This window comes from Notothenia rossii (assembly GCF_949606895.1).
Source record: "Notothenia rossii genome assembly, chromosome: 10".
NCBI classification, from domain to species: domain Eukaryota; kingdom Metazoa; phylum Chordata; class Actinopteri; order Perciformes; family Nototheniidae; genus Notothenia; species Notothenia rossii.
This window is the reverse complement of record NC_136908.1, coordinates 33,823,162-33,850,346: the sequence shown is the minus strand read 5'-3', so window position 1 is coordinate 33,850,346 and position 27,185 is coordinate 33,823,162. Positions and strand designations below refer to the sequence as shown.

Genomic DNA, 27,185 nt, shown 5'->3' with positions numbered 1-27,185 from the left:
ATGCACTTAAGCGTCAGCTAAATGCAATGTAATGTAATGATCAAAAAACCCCTCTATACGTCTAAACAGCGTGGGTAAATTACCGTACAGCCAATCACAATGCGTGACGTCATTGACGTCATTACGTCGTGACGTTGTACGTCTTGACGTCACTGGTAAGAGACGGACCCCGAACACATATGGTACCCCGAACACATCTGGTACCGACACCGGCTCTTTTAAGTGAACGACGGGAGCCGGTTCGCGCCCGCGAACGAGCCGGTTTTTTTATTTTCTTTTGCGGGGGGATCTAGATCGGCTTGAAGGCACATTATGCAATGTGCACATTATCCCGCTTATTACATGGCCACATTCTCAACAAAGCAACGACACGACTCCAAATATTAATTGAAATGCTTTTATGGATTTGGAAAATGATTTTATTGATTTAAAAAATAGTTGTAGGGATTTATTTAAATTGACATGCATCCGCTAAAGAAAAATAGTTCGTTGTTACTGTTTGAACTAACGTTGCAACGGCAGGAACTGCTTCGATAGTGTTTTTGAGGAGCTTTTTGATTACAGATTTGAAAACATCGTTGCTTGCTTTAAAAGTAGCACAATTTATTATGTCAAACCTCGGAAAGTATCTAGATATCCCTGCCCTAATGCCAAGTAAATATCAACTGAATATGTGTCGCCGTTTGATGTCTATGTCTGGATCGCTGCGTAAAAAGGAGGGTTTCTGCCCCGTTACTTCTCTTCTTACTTGAATAAAACACGGAGGAGGGAGATCTCTTTTTCTCCCCCTCATCTGACAGCCCAGCAGCTGATCTCAGAGCACGCTCCCCTCTCCTGCAGGGGGGCGTGGTCAGCTGCAGCTCACAGAATCGGCCTTTTCTTTAAATATAATTTTAAAATGTCGATACAGTAGCCCCTTTTTTTAAATAGTTTTTAAAGGTGTTGCTATCTGTTTTGTGTAGCGTGGTTCTACAAGCAAGTCAGTGCATGGGGTGGTATCAGAGAGTTACAAGGGTCTGTAAACATTTGGCCACAGCAAATCATTTATATTAAACATGTAATTTTTACTTTTGAATACTTCAGTACAAAGGTATTGTATTGATACATGTATTGGTTAATTTAAGTGATATATGTGTACACATAGGCCTATACATCATTCATTAGTCAAAACAGGGTTACATTTGATTTAATTATAAAAGGTATAATATGTGGTAAACTGAAGAGCCATTTGGGAGCCGAAAGAGCCGGCTCTTCTTGGTGAGCCGAAATGATCCGGCTCACCAAGAAGAGCCGGAATTCCCATCACTAGCCTGCACTGTACAATCGCTAGGGGTCTGGGCTGTCACTCAAAAACTGAGTAGCCAATGGGGACACACCCCTGAAACTGGGAGGTTTGTGTCAGAATCTCTAACAAAAAATGAGGGAGCACAAACGAGAAGAGCTGCAGCGAGAGCAAAAACCTGATCATGGAGAAAGAAGAAACAAGAACTGCAAACAAAAAGATATGTTAAAACAAAGAAAAAATACTTATAATTTACATGATTACACAAATGATTTGTTTGCAACTTATAGTTTTATTTTTTTAAATGTATTTTATTTTGCTTGACTCAGTTTTTTTTCTTTTAAACTCATAGTTTTGCTTTATTCTGAGAAAGTGTTGCTTTATCTTTATGATACAAAACTAATCCCATACATTTGACCATGCTCATAGAAACAAAGCTTGCATTCCTGAGGCAATTCTCATTTTTCATGGCTCCACTTAAAACAACAATAAGACATTCGTGCTACTCTTGACCCACAGGCGATCATGTCTTTCCAGCTCGTCCCTATCTGTCTCTCTGTCTGTATCTGTGCGCTCATGGAGCTTCCTGCATCTTTCCCCCCCTTCTTCTTGACCCTCTTCTATCCCAGGTGTGAAAGCCTCATCTCTCTCATCATTTGAGAGCTCAAAATCTGAATCTCCCTTAACTATCTGGTACAGAAAATGTCTGCTTCAGTTCCGTCTCCTGCAACAATATTGAGTCATAAAGTCCATGAAGATGGTCCTGACGTCCACTAGAATGGACATTTATAGAAGAGCTGTTATTTGAAAACTTGAATTATTTAATTGCTTTCAGAACTAATTATATAGTTCCTCACATGTTAATAAACAAGAACATATATGATTTTCATGGTAAAAATTACAATTATTCAACAATATTTGACTTCTCCTCATGCTTCTATAAAACGTTGTTTTTGGTATGCCAGCCATTTTGGATGAAAAGAAAGAGGAACTTCCCAGCATGCAATTTTAACCAGGATGTCCTCTGTACAGTACATCAGGGATTGATAGAGTAGCTCAAAAGAGTAAATGGAGATGCATGTTAACAAAATGTCCACTACAGTGGACATTTTCAATGGGCTGGGTCCCAGGAATCAGTTTACAATAGCTTCGGTTGCTATGCTAACATCACCCATTTTATACCAGAGAAACGTTAATAACAGCGTTGTGATGCCAAACAGCGTCAATTCAGACTGACACACATTCACTTATGGGGAATTGGGGATATGTATCAGCTGCTTGTGTGACAGTCAGACAGTGAATACTTTACAGCGGCCGCTGCTGTGAGTTAACGGGAGAATAAACTCCGGTGGACGAGCAGCACTGCAGTCGGTCGGTAAATGCCGCTGTAACACATTAATAAACAATGAACCACGGCACTCAGGAGAAAAGTACAAGGTTGGAGAAGTAGTTATTTAATTTAATCAGGTTTATGATTGAAATCGACCTGACGCAGTCCCCCATTGTTGTTGTTGTGTGCGAAGCACGGAGCTAGAACGGGAGCTGCGTTGGTGTGAAAGGGGCAAGAGTAGTCACTTGTGTGTGACTGACCCAAGCTTTTGCCTCCTCATTCTGATAGCTCCACCCCTTCGCTCCAACCCCCCTCCCTCCCCCCACATCTACAGGTGAAACTTACTTTAGCGACACATTCATCGCAAGAAGTATAGCAAAAGTCAAGGCCGCGGATTTGTCGATTTATACTGCCACAGAGCAGATTCGTGACGTTGTAATGACTGATTTGAGAGTTTGTAATAAACAAGTTGCAGTTGTAATGGAAAATGTCTCTATTCTTGTTTTGCTCGATCTCAGTGCTGCATTTGATACTATCGACCATGATATCCATACTGCAAAGACTAGAGCACTTATTTGGCATAAAGAGAGCTGGTTTAGGTCCTATTTGTCTGAACACTCTCAGTTTGTGTGTGTCAACGATGAATCTTCCATAAACCAAAGTTAGCCATGGAGTGCCACAGGGCTCAGTGCTTAGACGTATTTTGTTCACACTATATATGCTTCCGCTAGGCAATATTATAAGGAATCATTCTGTACATTTCCACTGTTATGCAGATGATACTCAACTATATCTATCCATCAAGCCTGAAGAAACCAATCACCTAAATGAAATTCAATACTGCCTTAAGGAATTAAAAACGTGGATGACCTTAAACCTTTTGATGTTAAACACGGCTAAAACTGAAGTTATTGTACTCGGCCCGAAGGCTCTACGGAACAAACTATCTAAAGATATGCTAACTATGGATGGCATTAATTTGGCCTCCAGTGAGACTGTAAGGAACCTTGGTGTTATATTTGATCAGGATTTATCCTTTAACGCCCACATAAAATCAATCTCAAGGACCGCCTACTTCCATCTAAGTAACATTGCCAAAATCAGGCATATCTTGCCTCAAAACGATGCAGAGAAACTAATCCTGCATTTGTTACTTCTAGGCTGGATTATTGTAACTCTTTATTATCAGGGTGTACCAAGAAGTCAGTTAAGTCGCTTCAGCTGATTCAAAATGCTGCAGCTCGTGTACTAACCAGAGTTAGGAAAAGGGACCACATTACTCCTGTTCTGGCTGCCTTACACTGGCTCCCTATAGAACACAGGATATAATTTAAAATTCTTCTTCTCGCCTACAAAGCCCTTAATGGGCAGGCGCCATGTTACCTTAAAGAACTAATTATACCCTACTGTCCTACTAGGGCAGGGGTCGGCAACCCGCGGCCCACGGGCCGGGGCCGCATGCGGCTTTAAGCCCTCTGCTCTGGCTCCCTTGAGTTTAGACAAAAATAAGAAGGAAATAAAATAAAAATATTTGTAAGACTATTTATATTTTGTTGCATGGTTGAAAATGTTTCATATCTTGCATTTTGAGGTGATACTGTGAAACATAAATAAAAAACAAAACGGTTTTAATTAGATCAACAAAAATATGCGTCACATCCTGCTACGGTCCCGCGCGAGCGCCTTTTCTTGGAGGCGAATAACCTGACCCCCGGCTCGATGAGCGAACTATGGATAAATCAAAGAAAAGTACCGGAGGAACACAGGATTTAATTCTGTGTGGACAGAGTTAAGTGCTTTCAAAGCAAACGATGCTGGTTTACCGGTATGTTTGATATGTAGAGAGAAGTTGTCAAAGGTGCTGCAGCCTTCACGCATCGAGGAACAACACGGGAGAGGAAGACAGCTGACGATCTTCAGTCATAATTCAATGGGGTATGTAATTAATTTCAGAAAACACTTTTTGTTATAATCCATGGAATGCTCTTAACGTCCCGATAGCAATGAATATTTTAAATGCTTTGACAATAAATACATACTAAAATTAATCTCTGGAAGCCGTAGCGCTGTGATAAGCACGACCAATCATTTTAGCTGGCTCGGCTAAAATAACTGGATGGCCTACGTCTACACTACAGGCATCAAAAAATGCTTTCAACGCTTCGCCCATTCACTTGAATGGGGTGACGTAGAAGATTTTTAATCTTCGCCGAACTGCATTGTGGGGAGCATGGCATGGCTTTGCAAGCATCACGAGCATCTATCGGCATCAAAAGTTGAACAATGTTCAACTTTTGAGGCTCGATGCTTGGCATCAGCCAATCAAATTCCGTTTATGCAAAACCCGCCAGTGCAAGCTCAGCCAATCAAACCGCGTGCAAGCTGGGAGAGCCAGACCGCAGTTCATTTCCTCATATTCCAAACGAGATATTACGGTAGCAAATCACCCGGTTCTTTACGACCGGAACTATTTACCGGGATACAAACCGGAGGAACCAGGCATGGAGGGAGGTGGCAGAGACAGTGGGTGAAACTGATTTTTTCGCCTGTTTGGAGAGTTTATATCCAGTTTACTTCGTTTTAACATTGCTATTGCTTTGTATTTCGGGGGCGGGAGGTTCATGTGATTGGTTGCCCGCAAAAAATCGCCAAGCTTCAGACACGCCCAGTTTCAAGATTTTTTCATGCCTGTAGTGTAGACGGGCCACATGTGCCTTCGATCTGTGCACAAATTTATCTCGTGGCCTCATTGATGATGCACGTTCGTGTATGTTGGAGGAGGGACTCTGTAAGAAAGTCTGAAGGAAGAGGCCTATTTTTTCCGGTTGTGTATTTTCAAATTCTAGCGCACTCAAGCTGGTTTCTCCATTCTTACCTACCCTACCTTTAACTATTTTTAGGGTGCAGCTATATGTTTTATTTATTTCAAAGTAGGCCCATTTTAAAAAAAAAAATTCCTTCAAATGTGCAGAGGACTCCCCAAGTGCTGTGTTTAATTTATTTTAAGGTAGTAATTACTGGAATCCTAGCCCAGCGGCAATGAATTCTTCGCTGGGTGACTAAACTAAAAGGCGAGGAGAAGGTCAAGAAGTGATAGTGTGAAAGTGCATATTTGAGAGAGAAGGAGAGCCTGTGTGTATTATTTTTTAATTCTCCTTATAGGAGTTCTTTGTTTCTTATTAGAGGGTAACAGTTTTATATAATGTTATAAATAGCCTAATAAATGCAAAAAAACCTGTAGTTTTTGTCTGACATAACAATAAATACAACTTTATTAGCTATGAAATATGTTTTGCGGCTCCAGACAAAAAAATGTTTGGGAAAAAGGACCAAAATGGCTCTTTTGGTCAAAAAGGTTGCAGACCCCTGTACTAGGGCATTGCGTTCCAATAATGCAGGGTTGTTGGTTGTTCATAAAGTCTTTAGGGTGCATTCACACTTAGTAGTTAGCTTCTCTGGTGCGCACCAGACCACAGTTTGTTACATTGTTTCATTTTTCAGAAGGTTCGGTTTGCGTTCACACGGGCAGAACTCAAACGGACTATAAACTTTAAACACAAGTCATGTGCACGGAAATGCTGTTCAACTATTGGTCAAACATTAAGGGGTTAAAAACGCAAATCCCGGCAATTTCTACCGGAGCCTCCGCCATGGAGCATCAGCACTTTCGGCAGGTTATTCTCATGCTGCTGTTAATCTGGAGATCAACAGACTAGCGGCCCGTGTTTATGATTATATAATCAGACAACGTCTGTTAAAATACATTATAACACATATAATGAGAGACGTTCTGCAGTCAGGAGGCGCGTTTCACCGACGACAGATGTTCTTACTTTTATCTAGCTGACGGAGCATGTTTACTTTACACGACACTGTTCAACATTTCATTCTCCTTCACTCTTTAACTAAACAACCGCGGATGTCTTGAAAGACTCTTTTGGTTAGATCTTGAAGATAACCGCGTTCTTGTGAAACGTAAATACTACGCTTCCTATGTTTTGGTGCGGACTGCGTTTACACCAGCAATGAACCGCTCCAGAGTTCGCAAGCAAGTGCTCCGAGACCACCTATTTTAGTGGACCAGAGTCCGGTTGTTTAGTTCACTTAAGAGGTCTCGGACTGTGTTCACACCGATCCAAATGAACCGCACCAAGCGGCTAAATGCACCAGGGTTCGATTCAACCGGACTATACAAGGCAGGTGTGAACGCACCCTAAAAGTACAATGGGAGCCAGAGCCTTTTCTTATCACGCTCCACATTTGTGGAATCAGCTTCCAGTTTGTGTTCGGGCGGCAGACAGCCTATCCGTTTTTAAGAGTACGCTTAAAGAGCAACTTGCATGTTTTTTTTTATTACTACATTTATGCTTAATCTTGCCTGAAAATTACAATTAAAAATGTTAATGCAGGATTTGATCAGTTTTACAAGACATAAGGGCATGAATTCAGAAGAAAAATAGCCGTTTTGAGCTCTGCTACTAAAAACTGCCTTTTTTTAACGTCATACGTCAAACGCGTCATATTACGTTACATGGGGGAGCAACTTTCTCGGAGTCGTTCTCTGCCCAATCCGCGGTAGTAGTTTGTAGTTGGTTTGAGCGGTTGTGATTTAGTGAGCTGGTATTTTTTCGGTAATTTTACATTGCATTTCACCATTTGTAGTCATGGTGAGCTTGTGTTTGTGCAGGTTGCACAAACTCGAGCCTGTCAGGACATCGAGTCCACGGGAAAAGGACCGGAGCTAGCATTCGTTCCTGGGTGTGTTGTGCATCCACCTCCCTGCAGCAACTACTCTCACTTCACATACTCTCCACAGCTTTATCAGGAAACCGTATTACATCTCTCTCCCCCCCTTCGCTGCTCTCTATCTCTCCCCTCCGTTACACAGCACCGTAAAACGTAGTGTGGAGTTGGATTAGGTAACGCTGTGGTGGCTGTACTGCTCCAGCCGTCTCCTTTGTGTTTGTTTGTTTCCCCCTGTCTGTGTTGTTTGTGTGGGCGTGGTGGCTGTCACTCCTGGCTCCCGGCTCAACCTCCACTCACCTGCTGCAATCAGCTGTGCACCCTCCCCGACTATACAGCTGCTTTCCATCAAGCCATTTGCAACGGCATATCAACGGAGGCTCCACAACCTTTCCCCGCCAGATCGTCAAGTATCAGCCGTATCTCGCGTCTCCCCTCCGGTACACAGCACCGTAGTGTGGAGTTGCATTAGGTAACGCGAGATACGGCTGATACTTGCACATTAGTTTCTGTTATGGATCAGTATCAACAGTCCTGCCAGTAACGTTACTATATTATCAATACTACTTTAGTTATAGCCTGATATATGATTGCTAACTTTAAAATGTTGTGATGTGACTGACGTTAGCTAACATTAACTGTAGCTAACGCCGGTCACTCACCAAGACAGCTGCTTTGTTCTCCACTGGTTCTCCACACACTCCGATCTCTCCGATGGCCGTTATTTTTTCTAATCCTTGGCTGCTCCTGGTCTCTTTGATGCATAGCAGGCTCATAATTATAATCATATGCATTCGAATATATATTTTCAACCTGTTATTCATACGTTAGACCGACCGCTCTCCCCCATGTTACGTCACACGCGGGAGGTCACGTGCGGAGGCTTTTTTATGCGGAAGTGAAAATGTCTTACTAAAACGACGCCAGATGTCACTGTAGTGTATATTTCTGTATATTTTTTTGAAAATCTAGTGTATTCATCATTTTCCTACACATTTATTCACTGATGTCTCTAACCTGCAAGTTGCTCTTTAAGACCTTCCTTTTTGATAAAGCTTATAGTGATAAAATAAAAAGATCTAATAAGAGTGCATTGACGTAGATACGTTGTGCCTCTTCACCTATACATTTTAGTTCTCACTCTTTCACTTAAATCCTAAAAACTTAGATCTTATATATTTAAAACTTTGACCTCTCGAGGTTCTATTAGAGCAGGGGTCGGCAACCCCTGGCACGCATGCCAGCATTGGCACACGGCACCGTAACCAGTGGCACACTAGGAATAAGTGGAATAAGTGTGCAAAATATTTCAATTGTATTTTCGGATCCTGAACGAGACCGCCGCCAGAGCGCTTCTCCCCATTACCTGCAGAAGGAAGCCATGCACGCAACGCAGCCCCGCTCTCTTTATCTCCAGGTGACATTCTGCCGCTTTCCTCCTTGGTGCAGTGCTGATCGTTTCACTAATTGCAGTACCCATAAGGAGCTGTACAAATGCCACAGTTTTTGCGTAGCTGTGTATTTAGTTGAAAGCCCAGTGGCGATCTGCTCATCTCTCATCTAAATAATATAAAGGGGGGGACTGGCCATCTGTGTGTTGAATTTTCCTGTCGGCTCCCAGACCGTAGTCGAGGAGGGCAGAAGCAACAAGCTTCAGGTTCAATAACCCACTTTAGCTTAAATGACTGGAGAGAGGCGAGCTCTTCTTGGGAGGCCATTGCATTTATTTAGCTGTTCTTCTGTTTCACAAAATACATCACAGACCTCTGTTTATCTGCTGCCTTGTTTCACTTCCAGAAACATACACACGTTCCCTCACTGTCGCTCTACCATCCACAAACACACATGCACAAGCCACACCTCTCTCTCTCTCTCTCTCTCTCTCTCTCTCTCTCTCTCTCTCTCTCTCTCTCTCTCTCTCTCTCTCTCTCTCTCTCTCTCTCTTAAAGGGACAGCGATCTCATCTCACTCTGCATGACCCTCAGTGGCGCCCGGCCCATAGGGGCGCTATGGGCGCCGCCCCCCCTCTTCCCACATGTTTGATTGTCATTAAAAATTAAAACTAAATAAAAATATATATTTCCCCCCCAAAAAAATGTATTTGTATTTTTAAAGAACAAGGTAAATATGATATAGTTGGTATCAGTAAAATGTATAATCTACAATAAAATCTCGTTTAAAATTGTTTTACGATGTCTAAAGTTACTGATAAGTCACATGATTCCTGCCTGGCCGCAGCGTGTATCATTACCCTCTCTCGTCCGGGCGGTAGAAAGGAGCCCTCAGCCAGAGCAGCTGCAGCCAACAAGCTGACTGTTGCTATCTGTAAACTATGCCGCCGAAACATAATTTCAGCCAATCAGCGTCGTCAGATCTGATGCTCAAAGGGCGCCCTTTCAGCGCCCTGACCTGTGAGTCGTTTAGACTCGTATCCAAGGTGACGCTACAGTAGGGGATGGCTGCTTCTGCAGGTGTAGACTCCGGTGCTCGTGGATCGCCGGAGCTGTAGATTAACATTTGCATGCTTATTGTAGTTGTAAGGGCAATGCCTGTGGCACCATGGAGCATATGTGTGGGCTGGACCTGTATTTTACAGGAAAGGAGTGATCAGAGGGTCGAGTTGTCGATTCTTGTTCAGTTTTCATTTTCCTCAACCTCTCAGACTTTGAGTTGCGCGCGCTGCTAAAGAGACGCGCTACCATGGAAACCAAACAATGGTGTAGCTGTATTAAAGTCCGAGTGGAAACAGTGGTGAGTAAATCTGATTTTGCCAGAAATGCGGGAGTCTCCCGCGAAAATCGGGAGGGTTGGCAAGTATGACACACACACACACACACACACACACACACACACACACACACACACACACACACACACACACACACACACACACAATGTTCGTATTTAGTCTCCTGATTTTAAATGCCCTAGTATGGTTTTGTCACCATTTCCATAGCCCCACCAAAAATATTTTCCACCAGCCGCCACTGATGACCCTAATATCCTAACATGTGTGCTCTGGAGAATCACAGAATGGACGATCGTCCTTATTATTATGCCGTTCAAACCAATTATGTAAATGTGTTTGTTAAATTCGGCATCATGTAAGTTGCGCTGACAGGTCCACACACTGCTTCCCCGCAGCAAGGCTCCCCCGCCCTCCTGCTGATAGTTCACAAGCGTCAAGCTCCTCCACCCCCCCCCCCCCCCCCCTATCAAAAAGGTTGCCGACCCCTGTATTAGAGGGTAACAGCAGAGAGGCCTATCCCGGCCGGGGAGTGTGGAACGTAGTCACAGACCTATTCCTCACCTCTCACCAATTCCAATTAAGGTTCCAGTGGGGACCTTTTCTCCCTGCGTGTGCCTCTCCACCTCAGTTTCTTACTTCTTACTTGCTACCCTTTTCCCTCAACCTTTCCTAAGGGAGTGCATGTATGTAGACACGTTAGTTTAGCTGCTATAGGCTTGGACTGTCGGAGGGGGCACCTTACTCCGTCTTTCTGTCTGTTTGTACCTGTGCACTCTCATGTTCCGATTAACCCAGCTTCCCCCAAATCTCTTTTTTGTGTCCATATATACGCCGGGATCCTGAGTCGAGGCTAATCCTGTTGCTGTGGTCGTGTGTCCTGGATCCTCTATCCTGAGTTCTGGATCTGAGTCCTGGACTTCGAGTCGTGGCTGAACCTGTCACTGTGGTCCTGCCTGACTCTCATCATACTACTTCCCTGATGGCTCCCACAGGATTGTTGATATCCTTGTGGATTCATCTTGTTATTATAGACACATGCATTTCCAAACATTTGGTCTTTTCAAACATTTGGTCTACCTACGCTGTAAAATGTATTATCTCTTTGATTTAGACACGGCATCTATTGCACGTCTGTCTGTCCTGGGAGAGGGATCCCTCCTCTGTTGCTCTCCCTGAGGTTTCTCCCATGCTCCCCTTTAAACTTTGGGGTTTTCTCCGGAAGTTTTTCCTTGTACGATGTGAGGGTCTAAGGACAGATGGGTGTCGTATTGTCATACTGATATTCTGTACAAACTGTGAAGACCACTGAGACAAATGTAAGATTTGTGATATTGGGCTATATAAATAAACATTGATTGATTGAAAATATATGTAAAAAATATATATTTTTCTGCAAGTGAACGTTTCATCACTAAGTTCATTTTTTTTCTACAAGCTACACAACCTTTTTTTTTTCTTCTGTCACTTCAAATTTTGTTTACAGATACGTGGATATTTTATACAAGTGTAGATGTATGCACACAAGCTCAGATTTTTTTTCTGCAAGTGCTCACATCAGGTTTTAAATGCTCTCGCATTTTGCACCATATCTACCTTCATACCCCCCCCCCTAGAACCGCCCCTTGGTAGAACTACTCAGATCTTGCTCTGAAGTAAAAGTAGAAGTACTCAGATCTTGTGTAGGAATACTCTGTCACAGTAAAAGTCCTGCATTCAAAATGTTACTCAAGTTAAAGTAGAAAAGTATTATCATCAAAATATAGTTTCAGAATAGTATATATGATATGTTTTATAATGATTGATCATGAAAGTGTTCTCAAAGCTGGTAAAGGTGCAGCTAATTTGAATGACTTTGTATACTGCAGGGTATCTTGTGAATTTACTCCAGGTGGAACTAAAGTCTGATTTAACACTTGATTATATTTCACATCATTCATCCAAATCTGTAAAGTAACTAAAGGTATTAAATACAAGTAGTCAAGTAAAATTACACAATACCTCTGAAGTGTAGTGGAGTGACAATGTTGACATCAAAAAGAGCATTTGCACAATTAGGGGACCTTTAAGTATATTTTGATGCTAACACTTTTCAACTTTTACTCAAGTAAAAATATCTAAGCACTCTTCCCACCTCTGCCCCACACCCCTTGGAGGGGGCCGGATCCTCTCACATCAGAAGTCTACATGCGTAGCACTATATTTCCTCCACTAGTGAGCAGTATGCTAACACTAGCAGAGCGGATTGGCCCTGTTGAGGAGTCCTCACATTACATTACTCATCAAGTATTTCCCACATTGACATAGTTTCTGTATACCTCAGAGTCCCTCCTCCCCAAGCCCCAGCTAACTGACCCTAGCTGCACCCATCATTCATTAGTCTGAGTGGCCCTGTAGCGATCGGTTATTTCCTTAATGAAGACCACACCACCTAAGGAAGTGGTTACAGTCTAACTATAGACCCACTCTTAATAATAGCAAGCGTAAGGACAGCCCCTGTAGCATCTGAGCTGAACGATAACCGCCTTTCTTGGAAGCCAAGTTTGACGACAACCTTTCTCGTCAGGCTATTAACAAACTACATCACCACGCTAAGCTAAAGGTGGCTAATGTTTGGTGTGATGACATTTAGAGGTCTAATTGAACAACCGCCTATTCCTTTCTCCTTTTAGAAAGATTGATACTATGCAACAGTGTTGGTGGTAACTGTACAGTACTGCATGGTAACTTGCTTCCAGTGAAAAGAAAGAACCAATATAGAGACACCAAAAAGGAAACACGTGAATGTAAAAATATGTTAAGTGAAAGCATAAGATATGATGATGTACTTTTGCAGGCTGACCTGGCAGTTAGCATCACAACCGCTCCTTCAATATATATATTTTGAATATTGCAAAAAATAAGAACCACATTTGTGATACTCACACATTTTGTTCAGCAGCATAATGTCCACATATTAACACTCAATGCAATTCCCAGAAGTAAAAAGCTAACATTAGGCTATTAAGAAACTACATCAAAGTCACATGGCTGCACATCACCACCGCTAAGCTAAAGGTGGCTAATGTTTGGTGTGATTACATTTAGAGGTCTAATTGAACAACCGCCATTTTTATGACACATAGAAACTTCAGACAATCACCAGTGGGCTATATTTACTTTCATATTATATGTTGAGAACAAAACAGGCGTAAGACGACAAAAAAAACTTAAAAAAGACATTGACTTCAAGGGAACTGGGTATAAGGAAGTGTGAAATGCACGTTGTTCCAGAATAAGGGACAGTACAGAAGGTGAGATAATGGTCTCTTGGTTTTTCCTTGTTTCCTTATTGGCTTGTGCATGGTGTCATTCTCTTTCAGATTTCCTTCCCTGTGGCAGGGATGATTCATCCCGAAGACGTGGGTGGAGTTTCACTTCTAGGGATTTATGGAGCAACATTTTCCTGATGGTATACCGACGCCTTAAATAGATGGGTGAAGGTTCACCGAAGGGAACAATGTGATCTCGCCTGATCAAAAACAACTGTTAGTCCATGCCCCCAGCAACAACACTGCACTGATCACATGACCCTCAACACACACAAAGGAAGCAGCTGGGAAACCATGAAAGTCACAAACTCCAAAAAGGTTCATTCTTACAAATAAAATAAATATTTTTTATGTGCATTCAAAGACAACAGCCGTGTGGTTAAACCTTTGCAAAACACCTTTGCCACTTTGTACGTGGCTGTATTTTGAATACTATTTTCTTTACTAAATCAAATATTTAGTTGTATCAGGTTGTCTGATGCATTAATGTACATTTTATTTATGTATTAATAATTGAAGTTAAGCATTTAACATCCTTGCAGCATGTTGACAAATTAGGTTTTAACTTGAAAATGCTATCTTTGCTCAACTAATCCATTAATAAAATCAGTCATTAACATTTCAGTGCCATGTGTTCTATTTTGTACATCTTATTCTAAGGTTATTTGGCATCTTATAGCACAACCAAAGCTATTGTTATGCTAGACTGTGTTTCAGGTGACATTGGGGTCTACATCGGAAGTTAACTCCAGCGTCATTGGTCAGATCGATGCTCATAACAGGGTGAGTCACCGCTCCCTCTCAATGTGTTTACTACAAATGTTGTGCTGCTTCCAGCTTCCTGCGCTCGCATTTGCCGAGCATGCTTTACATTGCCGCAGCCACGCGGTGTCCACGCGTCAGCTTCGGGCGCTCATTGGCTAATGCGGACACAAACAAAGCTTTTCCACCAATGAGAGCCGTGTGCACGCGCTGAGCCATGCTGCTCACCCTTGCTGCTCATGTCCCATTTGAGGCTACTCACATAAAACCAGCAGAGCTCTTTGTTTACAGCAGAAAGAAGTTGACCTCGATAGTGTAACAGTGTAACTTTCTGTTAAGTATCCCAAACTAGCAGTCATGGTTGCTATGGCGAAGCGAGTGAAAACCTTTCACATTCAATTTACGGACCCCAGCAAGACATTTTACTGCGGGGGGGAGAAGGTGTCTGGACGGGTCTCAGTGGAAGTAAACGAGGTGACCCGGGTGTCCGCGGTGAAGCTCCTGGCTCTGGGCTCCGCTAAAGTGGAGTACGCTAAAGGCAAGCAGCGGTGCCGACAGGCGGCCGAATACCTCCGACATGAAGAGGTGCTGCTGCTGGACGAACAGCCCTCAGGTACGGCACCTTTCTCGGTATCTGCAGTCACCTGGCACCACGGTCAAACTTTGTTATCCGTTGCTAGCTGGTGCTAGCTATGGGCTTTAGCCTAATGCTGCTTGGTGTATGTATAATTTAGTATCATCGAGGGTGAGGAATGACTGCATGGCAGTGTGTGGAACCAGGAGTGGAGTGTATTCAAGTATTCAATTTACTCAAGTAATGTATTTAAGTTCCATTTTGAGGTACTTTATTTGAGTATTTTCATTTTATGCTACTTCACTACCTTTTGGAAGCCAATATTGTACTTTTTACTCTACTACATTTATTTGACATCTTTAAAATGAGCTCCACCTTGAACAGCTGTGGTAGACACATTTCCTTTCTCAATTATCAGAATCAAGAAATGTAATAGACGTGATTTGAAATGACTCATAATGAGTACTTTTGGTACTCTAATAAATTTTTTGCAGCCTAAACTTTTTTTTAAATGTAGCAATGCTACTTTTACTTAAGCAAAAAGTCTGAGTTGTTCTTCCACCTCTTGTTGATTTCCCCTGGATTAGTCCGATGTTTCCCATATTGGTGCTCAGTGATCAGCCACACAGGCAGGAGTATTCATGAGGTTGCATTTTCTCTTTCCAGACTCTGATGGATCAGTCGTCCTGAGGCCTGGCAACAAATATGAGTACATGTTTGGATTTGAGCTCCCCCAGCAAGGGTAAGGCTTTCTCACTTTTGATATTATTACACCATCTCTGAGTAAATGATTCTTTAGTGAAATGTACTTTGTAGAATACTTTTGGTTTTAATTTCCTCCACCAATGTTCTCACAGGCAGCTGGTGTCGTCATACAAGGGGAAGTTTGGCTATGTGCAGTACTATGTGAAGGCCATGATGGAGAGGTCACAGCAGCCCACCATGGAGTGTAAGAAAGCCTTCGAGGTGGAGGAGCCCCTGGATGTCAACACCCCTGACCTCCTGGTGAGTTATCTGACACTGAACAACAACAGCGATGTTTATATGGGCTTTATAATTATGAGTTTGACATTGAGGCTTACCTTTCTGCATCTCCTCAGTCCCCCACAGGAGGCAGCAAGGAGAAGAAGGTCACCTGCATGTTCATCCCTGACGGCCAGGTGTCTCTGAATGCAAAAATCGACCGGCGTGGCTTCTGTGAAGGCGAAGACATCTGCATCAACGCTAAGTTTGAGAACACCTGCTCCCGCATCGTGGTGCCCAAGGCCGCCATCATCGCCAAACACACCTACCAGGCCAACGGGCGCACCAAGGTCTGCCGCCAGAAGCTGTCCGCAGTCCGGGGAAACCACATCATCTCCGGGATGTGCGACGCCTGGCAGGGGAAGACCATCCGGGTGCCCAAGATCAAGCCCTCTATTCTGGGCTGCAACATCATCCGTGTGGAGTACGCTCTCACGGTAAGCCTGGAGCTGTTGGAGGTTGATTTATCGGCTTATCTCATTACACAGATGCACTTTGTTCAGAATATTTAAAAAATCATATTTTAACGTAAGTATAAGCAATCACAACAGAAAAATATGGAAGAACAAAATTACACAAATTAAGTTGAAATACAAAATGAAAGAAAAACCAAATCTAAGCAGTAATATATTTAAACAGCTGATAACAAAGCAATGGCTCATAAGTTCATGTTTCATCATAGGTCGAACACAAAGAGGGATGATTTCACACATTCTCACACGCTTGCTGTTCATATACTTTCTTGTAAAGAATAACAATAACATACATGGTACTTTAGCCCCAAAACTGAATGATATTACATAGTTTTTGTAATATTCCATTTTCCATGTATTTGCATTCTAATTCTGTCTGTTATCCTTTCCATAGTGTACTCTTGCAAGTCTGAGAGAGAATCAGTATTAATGTGTCTGTTCCCCCCCCCCCACCCCCAGATCTACATCCACATCCCTGGGAGTGAGAAGCTGATCCTGGAGCTGCCCCTGGTGATCGGGACCGCTGGGCTGGGCAGCCGCAGCAACAGTGTGAGCAGCCAGGAGGGCTCGGTGAGCTCCGCCTCCCAGAGCTGGGTCTCCCTCAGGATGCCCTCCTCACCCCCCAGCTACTGCGACATCTCCCGGGACTGCCGGCTGGACCAGCCCCTCACCCCGCTGCTGGACGACTTCGACGGGGACGACAGCCCCATCTTCATGAACCCCCCCCCCACCTTCCAGTTCCCCTCGCCTCCGGCCTACACTGAGGTGGGTGTCTCAACAAGTCACTCTGTCAAATGATAGGCACTTTATTCATCCCATAGTTACAGCAGCAGTGTGTTCAGGCATTCAAATCTTTAAGGTGGATTACATTATAGATAGAATCAAATCAAAGGGCACATTTATACATATCTACAGTAGAAAAGACATATATCCCAAAGAATACACAATGTAAAATATTTTGGATAAATAAGAATGTTCTATAAAAGACCAAAATAAATATATATATATATATATATACATAGGATAGTATATACATTTCAGTTGTAAATGACAAGAAATGATCATTGCAAAGCACCTTTGTAAGTGGCATTTCATTTTGTCTTTACTAAATCTAATGTTTAGCTGCGATCTGGTTTACTGATGCATTAATGCACATGTTGTTTATGTCTTAGTACCTTGGGGTCAGCATTTAACATCCTTGCAGCATTTTGACACATTTAGTTTTCACTTTAAACTGTTTTCCTTTGTTAGATAATCCATTCTTAAAATCAATCCATATCCTTCCATACAGGGGCCAACATATGTGCTCATTTAGCATTTGATAGCACAGCCTAGGTCATTCTAATGCTAGACTGTTTCAGGTGACATTGGAGTACACAATCACAATATTAATATTTATATACACAGGATAGTATATCAATTAGAGAGACAATCAGCAATGATCATTCCTTATCATTTTCAACCCTAATAATACAACTATATTTCCCTCAGGCTGAGGAGGTCAACGGCAACGCCCGCATGCTGCCGGTCTGCTGAAAAGATTCTCCTCCCGCGGTCCAGCTCTCAGGGACCGCTCATCTAAAGCACTTGAAAAGGAGCAGAAGGTCCAAACTCCAGAGGAGGTGTGAGAGGGTGCACAGAAAGAGGCTCCTGCTGTCTTCACTGCGCTTCATCACCAGCACGGACTCGTGTCTTCCTCCTGGTGCTCCTCAGGTCAAGGACCTGAAGGCGCACTACATTTCTGAATAAGCTGTCCCTTCCAGAGGCTCAGAATTCTCAGGGTCTCGCTGTCCATTCACAGCCACTTTAAGACTTTGTTTTGGGGCCAAGCATTGTATGAGTCGGCCCCCAGCCTGCTGTTACATCTTTGCCTTTTTGGGGCTTGTCTTTTTTCTTCATGGCGCTTTGTCATTCCTGTAAAACCCTGTGTTTAAGGGCTTTCCCCAGAGGAACCATGATTTTGGCTGTAAGGGAATAATGCTGCTGTGAGCATTACAGCATGTGCAGTAATCTTCCTGGGATGCTAATAGAACTTCAAGCAGCATCCATACTTTCTTTTGTACCAGTGTTTGAAAGAATTGTTTGTTTCTATTGCACTTTTTGATCTATCACTGCCTACTCCAGTTTCTGTTTGTTATGGTCTGTTTGAACAGTGTTAGATGTGTAGAGTGGATATTCTCTAGGTAAAACACTCTAAACCTGTTGACTCCTTATCTTTTGATGATATAATCCCAGTTTGGTGGTTTTCTGCAAAGAGCCCAACAGGATCCATCCGACATACATGCTCCAATACCGTGAAATGCACCTTATGTGACCATTATCATGTTTCTGATCCCACAACAACATTTCACTGAGTCTCCGCTGTGGGGGTTCCACACCTTCAGGGCGTAAAGAGAATCACTGTTAAAGACTGATTTGATGTATCCTTGATACTTATAAAAAGTATTTTTGTATGAAACCCTATGGGTGATTTTTTTGTATTAAAGAAAGATTGGAAAATATCCAGCATGTCGGCTCTTTCATTTAAACTCTGATCATCTGTCAGTCCAGCAACATCTTGGTTCAGCTTGGAAGAAGAGATGAACTCCATGCTGTTGTTAAATACTGTACGTTACTGGTGACGCAGCTTTGTAGGCCAACCAGGAAGTTAGCATCATAAGGGCTCAGGCATTTAACCACAATCCCGTTCAAAACTTGATTTCAGGGGGAACAGGAAGCAGTATAATGTCAACTGATTTCTGGGTTTTGGAACTCATACCTTTATCAGTGCTTTGACCCTGCTGTTGATCATTGAGGCCTCAACATGTTCACCGTGGAACATTTGCTCCTTGATCTACAGTATGTGTCAGTCTTTTGTTACTAAACATGTCTCACTTTCCTGGTGGTATACAGCCCAGCTTTACGTCTAGGTGAAGATATGCGACTCATGTCCGAAGTTTCTGCCTCCTCTCTGTATATGGAGGACAGAGAATGTCATGTGTGTTGCTTAAGACCTGAAACATGAAGCAATATTTGGAGAAGTTACTACTTCACCTTCACCTTTCATTTTTTCTGTTTGTTTAAAGGTCCCATGTCATGCTTTTCCGGTTATTACCCGTCCCCTTGTGTGTTATGTAGCTTTGTATGCATGTAAACGGTCTGCAGAGTCACTAACCCTCAAAGCCTGTAGGGAGTAAAACTCTAACACAGAAAAGACCTGTTTATGCTGCCCCAAAACGCCTCGTTGGACATTTCTCTTTTTCTATTTTTTTCTTCCTAGTCTAAGCGACGTAACGACGACCAAATGGACCATTTAGTCCATGTGGTCGTTACGACGTGACGTAACGACGACCAAATGGACCAATTGGTCCAAGTGGTCATTACGACGTGACGTAACGACGACCAAATGGACCAATTGGTCCAAGTGGTCATTACGACGTTACTTAACGACGACCAAATGGACCAAGTGGTCATTACGACCGTTACATAACAACGACCAAATGGACCAATTGGTCCAAATAGACCAATCCGTGAAGCTCCTCACACACACTCACACACACACACACACACACTCAGCCTTATCTTTGCTCAGCTGGAGCTCAGCGGATTTCAACAAGGCGTGTAGGACAGAGAGTGAATACACATACTATACAGAGATGCTGTATGAGAAACCAATGTGAGTTTTGTTACATTGAACAATACAAATCTATTCTAGTAGACCTCAACAATGGAATTATGATCAGTAGAAATGGCCATGACATGGGACCTTTAAGTAGGAAAATATTACAGATTCTTCTCCTTTTAGCAAGGATGCAAACTATGATTACTTCTCTAAGTACAGCCACATTTTTTTTGTTCTGTTGTTTGACGCAGATGTGGTAGTAAATCAGCCTTGTGTGGGTCGGCCCAACACACGCAGTCAATAGGATGGGAACATGAGGCAACCGGCCTTTAGAGAAGGCCTGTTTTCCTGTGGAGCGGCTGCAGGAAGAGGCCTGGGCACGAATTCTTTTTTTTCAAGTTTGTTCTCTATTCTGTGCTGTTGACGTCTGGTAACCGCTGAGAGCCTCGGATAAGGAGAGGGCTTATCTTTGAGTCTCTGTGATGGGGGCCTGGAGGCAGCTGTAGCTGGAGTCACGACCATGTTGTTTGTTTCTTCAACATATTCATACCTGTACAGTGGATTTAATAACCTTCACAGGTTCTAGTTTATGGATCATTCCAGAATTGCAGCACATTTAGACATCAACACTTTTGAAAAATATGAGTGTTTTTTATTGGTTAAGTGGTCCTTGGTATGAAAAAGTTTGAGAAACACTGCGCTAGTGGATTGTCAAAGGGGGAGCCTCGTTATTATTAATAATTTTTTTTTTTTTTAAATTAATCAAATTTTTTTAATCAATTTTTATTAATTTATTTTTCCATTTTTATTTTGTAATCATCTCGCGACCCCCCAGGGGGTTTATGGAAATCTGGCCAACCATGGTAGTTTTTACATCTTTATGTTGATTGCTGCAGTTATGAATTGCAGTGTAAGGCCACGTTTACACAGAGACAAAACGGGTTGTATCCGCTACAGTTCTCTATCGTATGGACGGTTCGTTCACACGAGGCCGCAACGGAACCGCGGAAACGGAGCCCTCGAACGATAACGGCTCCCAAGGTGGGTAGATATGCGGACGAAACGCTCTGTGGGGCCAAACGGCTCTGTGTGTACGTCCTATATGATCATTTCCTGATAACGATGACGCCATAGCCCCGCCTCTCCCCACCTCTGCTGCTCACCCCCGCGTCACCCGCGTGTTTCACCAACAACAACAATGGTGGATCACAGGGTTGCTTTCGTGCTCCAGACGATCCTGACCATGATACAGATGTTAGTGCAAAATCTACAGCTCCTCTACCACAACCATCAGCAACAAGTGGACATGGAGAACTACATTAACTACATGTTGCTAAATCCACCGCGGAGAATAAACAGAAGGGCAACTAGGCAACCATGGCAACCATGATCGGGGGGTCTTCTTCGCTGCTTTTGGTGTATTTTTTGGCGGAAGTACTCCAGTACGCCACTTGCAGGCCAGGCATATGTACTACAGCGTCTCCAGCGGGTCGAGCGGTCTCGTGTGGACGGACACGTTTCTTGAGCCGATCCCGTGTGGACGGAAGATTTTTTGAGATCGACTAAGGTTCGTTTTCGTCTCAGTGTAAACGTGGCCTAAGGGGTCTGAGCACACAGCCCTGAGGGACTCCAGTGTTCAGCAGTTAAGTGTCATCCACAGTCTGAGATGCCTGAGGTGAGTTCTTCTACTTCCTCCTTCTCATATGCTGACCTGTGTACTTTTGTTATCATGGGTTACTAAAATATAATCTGCTGCCGCACCTAAAACACTTCACCCACAATGCAGACACATGCACATTATCTAACCAATTGTACTCGGTCATGTGTTTTTCAATACAATGAGAAGGCAGTGAGGGGTCTTGACCTTGTTGCTTAACACTGTGTCTTTTTGTTTGTGTGTATGTGTATGTGTGTGTGTGTGTGTGTGTGTGTGTGTGTGGGGGGGGGGTCACAGTCACTTTTAGCTGTGGTGTAAATTGACTACGGCCATGTGGAACAAACATGTTTTTCCCAACTGTGAATGTCAACCAGCAGCATAACTGTGTGTGTCTTCAGACATGGCCTGTGATTGGCTGAGGCAGCAAAGCCCTGGCCACCTTTTCTGCTGAAACAGTTGTTCATGAGGGTAGGCATTTGAAAGCTGCACTTTCACACATTCACACGCGCACCAGTGTTTCCGTTAGCTAATGTTTACCTGACTTTGACCGGGAACATTTCTCGAATTCGAACAGATTTAAATCTGTCACAATGTCTGATGAAAAATAATTCCCCATAAAGCACAATTTGAAGTTTATTAAAAATAATCAGAATGAACAAGTCAGCACCACCCTCTCATGGATGTGGCACGCTGGATGCCATCGCAGTGAAGACAGTAGTTATGGAGACTGGAATATCTAAACAGCCTGCAAACTCCTCATGAGTGATTCCCAGGCTGCCTAACTGACAGGCAGGCTGTGAACCAGCCTGCTGTGGGCCCCAGAGAGAGGATTCTCTGCAGAATATATTCAAAACAGTGCTTGACTTCAAGTCGGCAGCAGCACGCCCTCAGTAAGTTGTTATAAACCAGACAGGCCTACATGTGTTTATATGTTTTTACAAACAGTTTAGTTCTGTCTTATTTGATCTAAGAATATGAGAGAACTTCTTGGTGTTAAGAGTTATGGCGCGGGCTTTGGTAATATATCTTTTTTTCAGCTTGCACAGGTCTATAGCCTACTTTTCTGTAAACATACACTACCAGTCAAAGGTTTGGACACACCTGCCAGTGTTTCCCCTAGGATGGAGTCATAGCAGCGGTGCTAAGGCACATGGGCCCAGCATAATGTGAGCGCGGAGCGCGTGGAATTGTTTAGTGTGTGCGCGTGCGAAGTGCACCCCGCCAATTTGTGTCAGCAGAAGAACGACTCTTGAGGCCTAGTACCAGGGCCGGTTCTATACAATTTGCTGCCCAAGGTGAGATTTTAGGCGACATTTTATATGTAAAGAATAAATGAAAAATCTCTACAAAAGACAAATACACTTCAAAAAAATAAACTTTTTTTTTTGGGTACACTATTTGTATATAGGGGAAAAACTGCCTGCTCATTCGAATGTTTTTATTTATTTTAGTTATTTTATACACTGTAGATTAATACTGAAGACATCAAAACTATAAAGGAACACGTATGGAATTATCTATTAAAAGAAAAAGTGTTACAAAATCCAGAATATGATTTATATTTTAGGTTCTTCAAATTAGCCCCCTTTTGCCTTGATGACAGCTTTGCTTGGCTTCTCTCAGTCAGCTTCATGAGGTCGTCACCTGGACTGCTTTGCCTTCACTCTGCGATCAACTGATCCCAAACCATCTCAATTGGGTTGAGGTCGGGTGATTGTGGAGACCAGGTCATCTGATGCAGACTCCATCACTTTCCTTCTTAGTCAAATAGCCCTTACATAGCCTGGAGCTGTGTTTGGGGTCATTGCGTTGTTGAAGTACTTACTGTCCCAGTAAGCTCAAACCAGATGGGGTGGCATGGCGCTGCAGAATGCTGTGGTAGCCATGCTGGTTAAGTGTGCCTTGAATTCTGAATAAATCACCAACAGTGTCACCAGCAAAGCCCCCCGCACCATCACACTTCCTCCTCCATGTTTCACGGTGGGAACCATACATGCAGAAACCATCCGCTCACCTTCTCTGCGTCTCACAAAGACACGGCGGTTGGAACCAAAAATCACAAATTTGGACTCATCAGACCAAAGTACAGATTTCCACTGTCTAATGTATTTTTCTTTTGAGGGACGGTCGTTTCTCTTCACTGAATTGAGTGGTTCTTGCCATAATATGGATTACAACAGCAGTCTAATCGGGCTTTCTACTGCGCACTAACTCTACCTCTGCACAACACAACTGATGGCCTCAAACAAATTAAGAAGGCAAGTCATTCCACAAATTGACTCTGAAAAGGCACACGTGTTAACAGAAAACCATTCCAGGTGACGACCTCATGAAGCTGACTGAGAGAAACCAAAAGTGTGCACTTTTGTGTTTACGAGATGTGTTTTTTCATAGTGTTAATGTCTTCAGTATAAATCTACAAAGTAGAAAACAATTAAAATAAACAAAAACCATTGAATGAGAAGGTGTGTCCAAACGTTTTACTGGTACTGCACATCTTCATGCCTTTAGGATGTCCCTCTTCATATCCGGCATTGGCTCAGTCAGTAGGCGCTTGGACTGTGTAAAAATCAACAGGGTCGACGGTTCAAGTCCCCGAACAGACCTAAATATGGAGTGTGGACTGCTACTTGGAGAGGTCCCAGTTCACCTCCTGAGCCCTGCCGTGGTGCCCTTGAGCAAGGCACCGGACACCCCCCTTCCCCCCTCACTGCTCCCCGGGCGCTGTTCAATAGCTGCCCACTGCTCCTAGTACTAGACTCCTGGTACTAGGATGGGTTAAAAGCAGAGAACACATTTCACTGTGTGTGCTGTGTGCTCTGCATGTGTGACCATTAAAGAGGGTTTCATCCCTCCGATTATATTCTATCTATATAGCCTACCTATCAATTATTTTGAATAATAAACACAGATAATATTTGGGAATTCAACTTTCAGGCCTCATGATCACCACCATTTCTTTGACACTGGCAATGCTGACGCGCGCGCGCACACGCACACACACACACACACACACACACACACACACACACACACACACACACACGTTAGGGTGCCATGAGGAAAAGATACAATTCAAACCTTCCTGATATTTAACTGTTACCTTTTTATACACAGTCTATGATTATTACAGGAAACGTGAAATAAGTTCCACTTGTCACAGAGCCACCACAACTCAGGAGTTTTACAAGTTTCCTGGTGTCTCTTTATTTTCAATGTTTTGCCATCCAGCAAAACAAATTCCTCTCTTTACGACACTGAAATTAGCAGAGCAACCATTGGCTGAAGTCTGTTGCCATTCCTTCTGTGATTGGCTGAAGGCGTGTTCATGCATGGAGCATGCAGGAATAGCATGACTGAACTCCTTTTGAGGAAGTGTGTTTTTTATAGAGCTGCCATTATAGTGACTTGGCTTCACACAAGAGGGGGTGGGGGCTTTCTGCTCTCTGCTTTCACTTTTGGAATCTCATATTTCACATCTGAAAAATCATCAATGCCTCATATGGTTGTACTACAGGTCTGTTTTTATATAATTACATGTGTCCACACTCAAGGTGAAGGTACTGTTTCTCTGCTCAGGGTGGCTTCCTCAAACTCACCTTCTGATCAGTAAGAGACATCAGCAACTGCATGGTCAGAAACGCAGTGTGGGAACAGCTAGCATAATCTTGTCTGAGGTCATTCTTTATCACTTTAGCTCCACTTTATCAGCACAACAACCCTGCAACATCAGGTTGAAAAACCAACACAGACTTTTAAAGAACACTGAATGAAGTACACAGAGAGCTTGTATTGACAGCATGCACGGCAGAGTTGCTGTTGACAAGAACATGTAAGTTCTGCAAGGCTAGTGCTGTGTACCTGGACTCACATTCAGGTTCAGGTCCGGACTCAAGTCCAGAGGTTCAGGTTCAGGTCCGGACTTATAAGTCCGGACTTGTGTCAAGTTGTGTGAGTAACTAAAGTGAACTTATTGTGAGCTAATTATCAATTGAAAATAAACTCATAATCAACTCAAATTCAAACTTGTCAGGTTTATTGTGCCCCCTTCCAACTTGTGTCTACACCATGTATTTTCTATAACTCTACATGTGTTACTAACTACACAACACAACTACATACATAGTGATGTACATACAAGACTCAATATGCAAGAGTACAAGTCTATGTGTTCTTGTTCAAGAACAACAGCAAATTGACATTGTCTGGGTGAAGTGTTGCTCTTTCGGCAGACACTATATCACCATACATACAAAGGAGTTAGCTTAGCTACACTACCAAATATGGCAACCAGCATCCCACGCTGTCAGTGTCCACTATGTCTAAGCCAGCTTCCCTTGACGTCACACAGATCTCGCGAGCAGTTGCGATATTTTGCGAGACTTCGTGAGTTCAGTAATGGACGCCATATCAGAAGCCAAAACAATGTTTTTCGTCTTTTCTCAGCGCAAATTTCTCGATCTATGGAAGGTTTTAGATGGTTTAGAACAAAAAGGAGAATATACGTAAGTACCGGTTCCCGACGTTCCGGTTTTAACCGGACTTGAACCGAAACTTTTTACAAGTCCAGTACCGGTTCGGCGTACCGGTACGCAGCACTATGCAAGGCCCATAGTAAATGTACACTCCTGCTAAATGTGTCCCAAACTGATCCTACCCCCAACCCCTGACTCAGAGGAAAAGGAAAAGACCCCTCACTGACACTGACATCACTCAGTGATGTCAGTGTCAGTGAGGGGTCTTTCTTTTCCCAGTGGCGGCTGGTGGAAAATATTTTTGGTGGGGCTGTTGATATAGTGAGTAAAAAAATGTTTTTTGGGAGAAATGACCCCTTAAATTGGGACCTCTGGTGATGTAATGGCCCCATAAAATCGTGGTTCTAGGGCCAGGAACAACCAGGCTGAGTCGGGCTGAGTATGCTAAACTAGAGAGAGAATCGCTGTCAAGGGGGCTACAACTACAACAAGATGAACATATTTGACCGTGATTTAATTGTAATACACGTTTCAAAATGATGCCGAAGTAACAACATACTGATACCGGATAGTAAAAACCATGAATTAAGGCTTTGACAAGTCTGCAGACAGACGTCAGGCGAAAAACCTTTTAAAATGCGTGTTTTCTAATGGAGATTTGGCTAAGCTAACGTTGTAAATGCTCCGACCGTCCACACTCACAACAACGGCCTATACAGACATAAATAAACCAGCGACTGTATTCGCCATGACACAGACAGTATGTGGTTTGTACTTGTTTAACTTTTGTCTAGTTTCTGAACAGATATGAAGAGCTGTGAGTAGGCCTGTCACGATAATTAATTGTGTTGGACGATACATTTTTCTGGAAATTATTGCGATAAACGATAATATTGACGGCACCGTTTTAAGACCATTTTAGACATAATGATAATATATAATAATAATTCAAGTACATCCTTTCAAACATAACTTTTTATTGAACATTCAACATTGCAAATGAAATGTGAAATAATATTAAAATATATAAATTATATATAATAAATAAAACAAATTAATTAAATTATAATAAATTAATTAAATCACACACAACCAAAACAATAAATTAATTAGAGTCAGGCTGGAAAACAGAGCTCTCTCTCTCATATATATATATATATATATATATATATATATATATATATAAATAAATAAATAAATAAATATGA

General features: G+C 42.8%; 1 protein-coding gene and 1 long non-coding RNA gene across 2 annotated transcripts in view; both read left to right on the top strand.

The window, feature by feature from the left end:
* Positions 1-14,408: 14,408 nt before the first annotated feature.
* txnipa (thioredoxin interacting protein a) lies at positions 14,409-18,745 on the top strand. Its single transcript, XM_079654912.1, has 6 exons — positions 14,409-14,787; positions 15,415-15,490; positions 15,606-15,753; positions 15,849-16,208; positions 16,704-17,009; positions 17,736-18,745. The coding sequence occupies exons 1-6, from the start codon at positions 14,532-14,534 to the stop codon at positions 17,778-17,780; spliced, it is 1,191 nt and encodes a 396-aa protein (XP_079511038.1). The 5' UTR covers positions 14,409-14,531; the 3' UTR covers positions 17,781-18,745.
* A 1,852-nt stretch (positions 18,746-20,597) lies between these two features.
* The window catches only part of LOC307022455, a 13,450-nt gene continuing 6,862 nt past the window's right edge, over positions 20,598-27,185 (top strand). The window contains exon 1 of the long non-coding RNA XR_013803400.1: positions 20,598-21,520. This is a non-coding gene — a long non-coding RNA (uncharacterized lncRNA). The remainder of the gene's footprint in view (positions 21,521-27,185) is intronic.

Excerpts from the sequence above, each read along its gene's own strand:
- txnipa (XM_079654912.1), top strand. The coding sequence starts at position 14,532 with ATGGTTGCTATGGCGAAGCGAGTGAAAACCTTTCACATTCAATTTACG. Across the intron at positions 16,209-16,703 it reads GTGTGGAGTACGCTCTCACG|ATCTACATCCACATCCCTGG; the intron begins GTAAGCCTGGAG and ends CCCCACCCCCAG. Across the intron at positions 17,010-17,735 it reads CGCCTCCGGCCTACACTGAG|GCTGAGGAGGTCAACGGCAA; the intron begins GTGGGTGTCTCA and ends TATTTCCCTCAG.